This window comes from Octopus bimaculoides, chromosome 20 (assembly GCF_001194135.2).
Source record: "Octopus bimaculoides isolate UCB-OBI-ISO-001 chromosome 20, ASM119413v2, whole genome shotgun sequence".
Lineage (NCBI taxonomy): Eukaryota > Metazoa > Mollusca > Cephalopoda > Octopoda > Octopodidae > Octopus > Octopus bimaculoides.
Window position 1 is genome coordinate 18,438,573 of NC_069000.1, and position 6,809 is coordinate 18,445,381.

Genomic DNA, 6,809 nt, shown 5'->3' on the forward strand with positions numbered 1-6,809 from the left:
AGAATAGTTTCATTTTTAAAGTGAAAGTATTTGACATGAGTGTTTTTTGTTTCACTTTTGACACGTAATACTTAAATAGTGGAGGAGATATTATGTTGCTGTGGGCTCGAACTCTGGAAGAAGTTAAAATTTTTTTTGACTAAAACACAACTGGAACCCTAAGTAAGGCATCTGTAAAATTTGAATGAAATTGGTTGCGTAGTTCTCGAGTTTTAGGGATTCACACAGACAGACAGACAGACAGACAGACAGACAGACATTCTCATTTTTATATATATAGATGAATGCATCCATCTTGAATAAATTACCACATTCTTCAATGTCTAAAAGCTAAGCTTGGGAAAGTTATTCTAGATCTGGTCTTTTGAGCTCGTCAACTGGATGTAAACATACTGAAGAAGAGGCCAGCAGCTGAAGCAGTACGATGAACTGTATGGGTGGGGAGTGGATGGTAATGAGTCAAATTATTGACAAAAAAACAGTAGTGAGCATACGTAATGGAAAAATTTGAAAAACACAAAGCAAATGGTGTGGAAAAATAAGGAAACACAGAAGGAGTGAATGTCAAGAGAGAAAAGAATGGAAATGGCAAATTTCATAATAGCTTGTCTGTCATGCTGTACAAGAGTTAAAGAGGGATAAAAGGGTAAAATTTACCCCATGACAAAGATTATCATCATGGCAACAACTGGTGTGAAGAGAAAATCATCATCATTTAATGTCTGTTTTCTATGCTGGCATGGGTTGGGTAGTTTGACAGGAATTGGCCAAGTCAGTCCCTCCACAAAGCTTACAATATTCTTGGAATGAAAAGGGCCAGAAGGCAGGTGACCATTGGTTGTGGAGGCAGCAAAGGCTGCTTCAAGTTGACAGCAGATCAGGAGGTGCAAACCCTGGAAGGGGCACTTCTACCAGGGATAGTGCTACCTAGACAAAACTGGGGATTGATTAATCCCAGCTAGGTCATCTGAGTGAGGCCGTCTAATGTTGAGAGACCTAAAATACCTAACGAACCCAGGAAACATCAAACACAATGTGTCCAGGTGCATTACAGGATGATGTATGGAAAAGCATACTTACTTCCATTGGATACTGTTTTTTGATTTCTTTTCTATTAACCCGATTCCTTCTAGAACATTTGTAATGTCATATATCCGTCGTTTCTGTCGCACAGCCAATGTGTCTGCAGCCTGTAACAGAAATTAAGAAAAGAAGAGTTACAAAAAACTTCAGTCGTATCACTGCTACACCACACCAGACCACACACCAACACCATTATAAACATTAGATATAAGCCAGTTAGTACCTATGTGGTGGTTGGCTGACTTGCTCCAACTAGCAGTCAAATCACCCACTTCCAAGTTAGAAAAAAAAAAACCCCAGGCAATGTGGCTGAGTTCCTTTTGAGTGTTGGGTCACATGGATCAAAGTCGCTGAGTTCCTTTCGAATGTTGGGCCTTTGGCATTATGTAGTGCTTGAGAAGAAGACCCATCATGCTGAGAACAATCGCAGTCGTGGAAGATATCAGTGTCATGCAAATGGTACCTGTGCTGGTGGCGCATAAAGCACCCATTACACTCTGAGTGGTTGGCATTAGGAAAGGCATCCAGCCATAGAAAGCCAAGCCAAATTCGACTGGAGTCTGGTACAGCCTTCTAGCTTACCAGCCCTGGTCAAACCGCCCAACCCATGCCAATATGGACAATGGCTGTAAAAAAAAAAAAGAGGATGATTATGATGTGGACATGAGTTTCCTGCACATAGGTAAAAGGCATGATGATCACAACTGGAATGTATTTGATTGATCAGGGCTAAACAATACCACCTTCACATCTGGCAATAGGGGAACTTCAATGTGATAACTAAACCAGCTAGAAAAAGCAACCACATCTTACTTTAAACCTTTGAAAACCAACCTACCAGAGATTGTCCCTGGCTCTATGACAAATTTACTGTTTTAATGTGATCTAAATTATAATCTTCCATTGAAATTTTATGTCAGTTTGTTCCAGCCTCCAGCTCAATAATGAGAAAGTTAATTCCACTAAATTCTTTATTTATTTTAAAAATCAACTGAAACAAAAGCGTTATATGTCAACAGAAATATGGCAACAAAAGGGTTAATCATACCCCACCCCTCATCTTAAAGGTCAGAGACAATGATCTGAGGTTAAACAAAAACAACAACAAACAACATTATAGAACACTGTGATGAACAAGGTCAGCAGATAATGTAGTTGGTTATTGGTCCATAGGCTTTTGATTCAAATCCATGACAGGTATTTTGTCGTGTCTTTCAACAAAAAGAATTAAGTTGTCATCAATTCATTTTAAGTTCTAAAATGCCAGAAATAGGCCCATCTTAGAAGAATATTACTTGGTACAGACTGGTGTTAATATTTAGAAGAACCCCCTTCCTTCTGACAGTTTAACCCCTTGTCCACTAGCATGAAGTTAATCCCCCTCCTCTCCCGGGGTTAATAGTCCTGCAAGCTGTATGGCAACCTCAATAGAGCAGATGGCATGAACAACCTGGACTCCGCTACCCATTCAGTCACATAAATTTGGACAACATACTAGCTGTCTACCAAAATCTGCAGTCAACATCTCTTGAAAAGGGTTTTATTACCCCAATACATACCCTGTTATTTCCCATAATCTTTTTCTTCTTTCCTTTCCTTCTCTTGCTTCCTACTCTTTGACTCTAAACCACTCCCACTCTATGCATATTTTGGATCTCACCTTGTGAGATTGGTTCTCTCAACTTTCTCTATATTTTGTTCTTTATTATTCTTTGCTATTGACTTTTCTATTCAGTTGGACTCACCATTGTGTTGTGGCTGATTTAGGAATTTCATGCAGCAATGTAAACTTCATTAAAGTAATCTTAGCCTGATGATTAGCTATACTGAAGAAAGTTCATTGTGCAACACTTGCATGAGCTTCAACTAGTTAAGAAATGCATATAGCTTACATTTTACCTATTCCACTCTTTCAGTTTGGAATTTTAATCCCATTTTTAGCACTATTAGTTGCTAACAGTGTATAGAAACTATCTGCTTGACAATTTTTTTTTACAATTTCAGTTTGGGAAAATGCATGTAACCCTTGATGCCAATAAATAGTTATTGATTGTGTCTTACCATATACTGTCCATTTTTTCTCAATACTAACCACCTACTGCTTGAAGCTTACAAATTTCCTACATTTGGATCCCTGGATCGTATACAGACGCAGACACACACACATGTGTATGTAATTAAATGAATGTCAAATGAACAGGATATTACATAATGAACTTCATTAGCTTACAGCTGTTTCTGTTATGAGATACAGTGCACTGAAGGCTAAGTGCTTGTGCATCACCTTATAGCTTCATTGGAGCACTGCATCTTATAACAGGAACAGCTGTAAGCTAATGAAATTCATAGCATAATTTCCTCTTTCTTTATTAATTTAATTCCTTATTTATTTAATTATTTAATAGTTGTACTCAACTAATGCTTTAGTCTGAAGCATATGTATACTGAGTTCTAACACCAGGCTATTAGTATTGCTATGCCTCAGCAAAACATCAAATATATATATATATATGTAAAAGGTTGAAGAGGAACACATGAGTAGATATATATGGAAAAAAGACAAAGTAGAAAATGTTAAAATACTTTTATAAAGAACATTACAGAACCGGTTTCGATCCTTGAGATCTTTTCAACAGTAAATATGAATAATAAATTTTTGAAAAATTATTGAAAAATTTAATTTTGGTAAATTTAAAAGAAAAGTCTTTTTAAAGACATATTCGTATAGTATGCAGCTGTTACTTGAATACTATACAAATATGTCTTTAAAAAGACTTTTCTTCTAAATTTACCAAAATTTAATTTTTCAATAATTTTTCAAAAATTTATTATTCATATTTACTGTTGAAAAGATCTGAAGGATGGAAACCGGTTCTGTAATGTTCTTTATAAAAATATTTTAGCATTTTCTACTTTGTCTTTTTTCCATATATACACACACACTCATATACACATGTATGTGTGTATGTATGTATGAGGCAAAGCTATAAATATAATCAAGTTACAAGTATTAAACGATTAACGCAATACTACACAACCACCACCACATTCACTACCACTACTACCATTAGCCCCATTTCCACCACTGCACCACAGCCATTGTATCTATCAGACCGTGTGTTTTATGCAACTGTTACCGTTGTTGCTGTGGCTATACAATAGGAAGGGTAGAGAGAGAGAGAGAGAATGAATGTGTGTGAGAGAGAGAGAGAGAGAGAGAGAGGAGGGAGGGGCAACTGGCTGTGGTTTGTTCTGAGTTTTATTTTTTTTTTAACAGACAGATTATGATTTTGTTTGGAACCACGTGTAGTAAATATTTGCAAGCAACCACACACACGCACTATAACATTGATCTGCTCGTACAGTTTGTGTATGTTGTCATACAATCTTGAATCAGGAAGCTAGTCTCTTGATAAGGTCAGCAACTTAACACATGGTCGCTTTATCATGTTAGCGTAAACAACCAATTCCAACCCTCAAAACACCCCACCATCTTTAAAAAAAATTGGCTTATATAGTCCTTGATATGACGGAATGATCACGGATGGAACGCCTTTCCTTATAAGTTGCTGAATCAAGGCTGATTTGAGACTAAACAGTAATTTATTCTGATTTACAATGAAATTAAAACTAAAAAAAAAAGATTTTTATGCCTGTTTATCTATCTGGGTCGTTAAAGCAATTACCATCATTTTCTCGGAAAGCCCTGCCGTATAATGCTCACGTCGTACCTGCCATCTTAAAATCATATTGCGAATACGAAATATAGTTCTTAAAATTTTTATAACTTATAAAGCACGGAGACCTTATCCATAAGTCCTATAAATCTTAGGGGCCCAACTTTAATCAATGTATGTTATGTCTGGTAGTCAATAAAATAAATATTATAAGCCCCACTACATTGATTTATGCAGGAGCCTAATGCAGCTAAGACGGCCTTAATTATGATAAATGCTAAACATGATTTTGTTGTGGAATTATTTCTGTGTATTTGTAGAAGTTACCCGATAAAAAATGAATTTATTTTACTGTTTTATATAACAATTACCGATTTTTTTTTTAATGAAGTATACTGTATTAAATGGGCAATGAAAAATATCTAAAAACTGTTGTTACACGGTGTCGAATGGATATAACGTCACAAACGGAAAAAAAAATCCCACAATTTGAATTTTAATAAAGTCCCATTTTACTTCCTGACACAAATATCTTGTTACTAATCAATGATTTGACAATACAGTATGATAACACAATATAATGGTCTTAATAGTATGTGGGAAATAATATAATGTTTTATTCTATAAAATAATATTTGAAGATAATGTGCTTCAACTGAAACTTATTCTTGTGAATTTTTTTCCCCACTAGATTCAGTTAGTATACCATGGTGATTTCTCTTACATTTCTTATTATAAATCGAGATATGGAAATAATTTCATACGTGTGTGTACTCCGAATGACTTGTGAATGGAACAATGAACGCACCTAAAATAATATCAGAAACAGTTGTAAGTCTACGATGCACAAATAAATGTAAAGCCAATTATTTATGCCTTTTCTTGTACACACACACATAGAGAGAGTGGGGGACGACAGATTTCAATGTTTTGTTCTATTTGTTAAAAGTCTATTGAAAACAGACAGCCTGACGTAGATACACATTTTAAAAATGATACAATGATATGATTGCGCAGTAACCATTTTCTGCAGACATATTTCCGGAATTAGCGCGCCAAAACGAAGACATTTGATTTTTACCAGTACGTTGTAATTAGCAGAACCATATACACGTTCGCTTCTAGGGGTCAACATCTTGTATAGGATTCTGAGAATTATTACTTGCGGTTCGCGCTGAAGAGGAACAGATTTTCTCGGTAAGAGGATTTTAATTCCGAAACCGGTCCGCGAATAACAATGTTTTAATTTTATGTATGTAATTTTCAGTCTTGCTCGCTTACGGTTTGGTATTTCGCTGAATTTCTTTTGAGAACTATTAGGTCTTAGCAGACACAACATGTGGTCTATTTCTAGCACATTAAATGTCCACTTTACTGGTCATATATATATATGGGAGAATGTACGAAAAAACAACAACAGACGAGGACAGGTGGTGTAAACAACAAAAGGATGTATTAGTATGACGCTCGGGAATACGGAAAGTCTTTAACGTTTCGAGCTACGCTCTTCAACAGAAAGAATACGGAGACAAGGAGAAAAACACGGAGAAAAAAAATTGAATAGTGTTCAGTCAACGGTCAATCATATATATATAAGATCCCCTTCAATCGTGAATGACCATGTGATGCACCTAGAATGTTCCCCTCCGAGGTACAAGTCCGGGCAAGGTTGTTCATAAAAGACCAGTAGTCGCCCTTGCATACTTGCCTCTCCTCTCTGTGCCACTGATGTTATTCAAGGGAAACGAAAAGGCCGATACAGCTTGGCACCAGTGACGTCGCAACTCGTTTCTACAGCTGAGTGAACTGGAGCAACATGAAATAAAGTATCTTGCACAAGAGCACAACACGACAAACAGCTCAGTCCGGGAATCGAACTCACTGCCTTCATGATTGTGAGCCCGACGCTCGAACTACTGAGCCATGCCCCTTCACATAACATTTAGATAAATCATTAATTTATAACAAAAGTGTTAGATGTGTCGAAGTGTAGTAACGAAGTAAGAACAGTCAAAACTGTTTTCTTTGATGTTATCAACTCTAAGGATT

The 6,809-nt window shown here is 36.3% G+C and overlaps 1 protein-coding gene across 1 annotated transcript in view; it reads right to left on the reverse strand.

Moving 5' to 3' along the window:
• LOC106876502 (transcription factor E2F5) overlaps positions 1 to 6,809 on the reverse strand; it is a 34,373-nt gene that overhangs the window by 14,990 nt on the left and 12,574 nt on the right. The window contains exon 2 of the mRNA XM_014925065.2: positions 1,081 to 1,190. Coding sequence (XP_014780551.1) covers positions 1,081 to 1,190 — 110 coding nt within the window. The remainder of the gene's footprint in view (positions 1 to 1,080; positions 1,191 to 6,809) is intronic.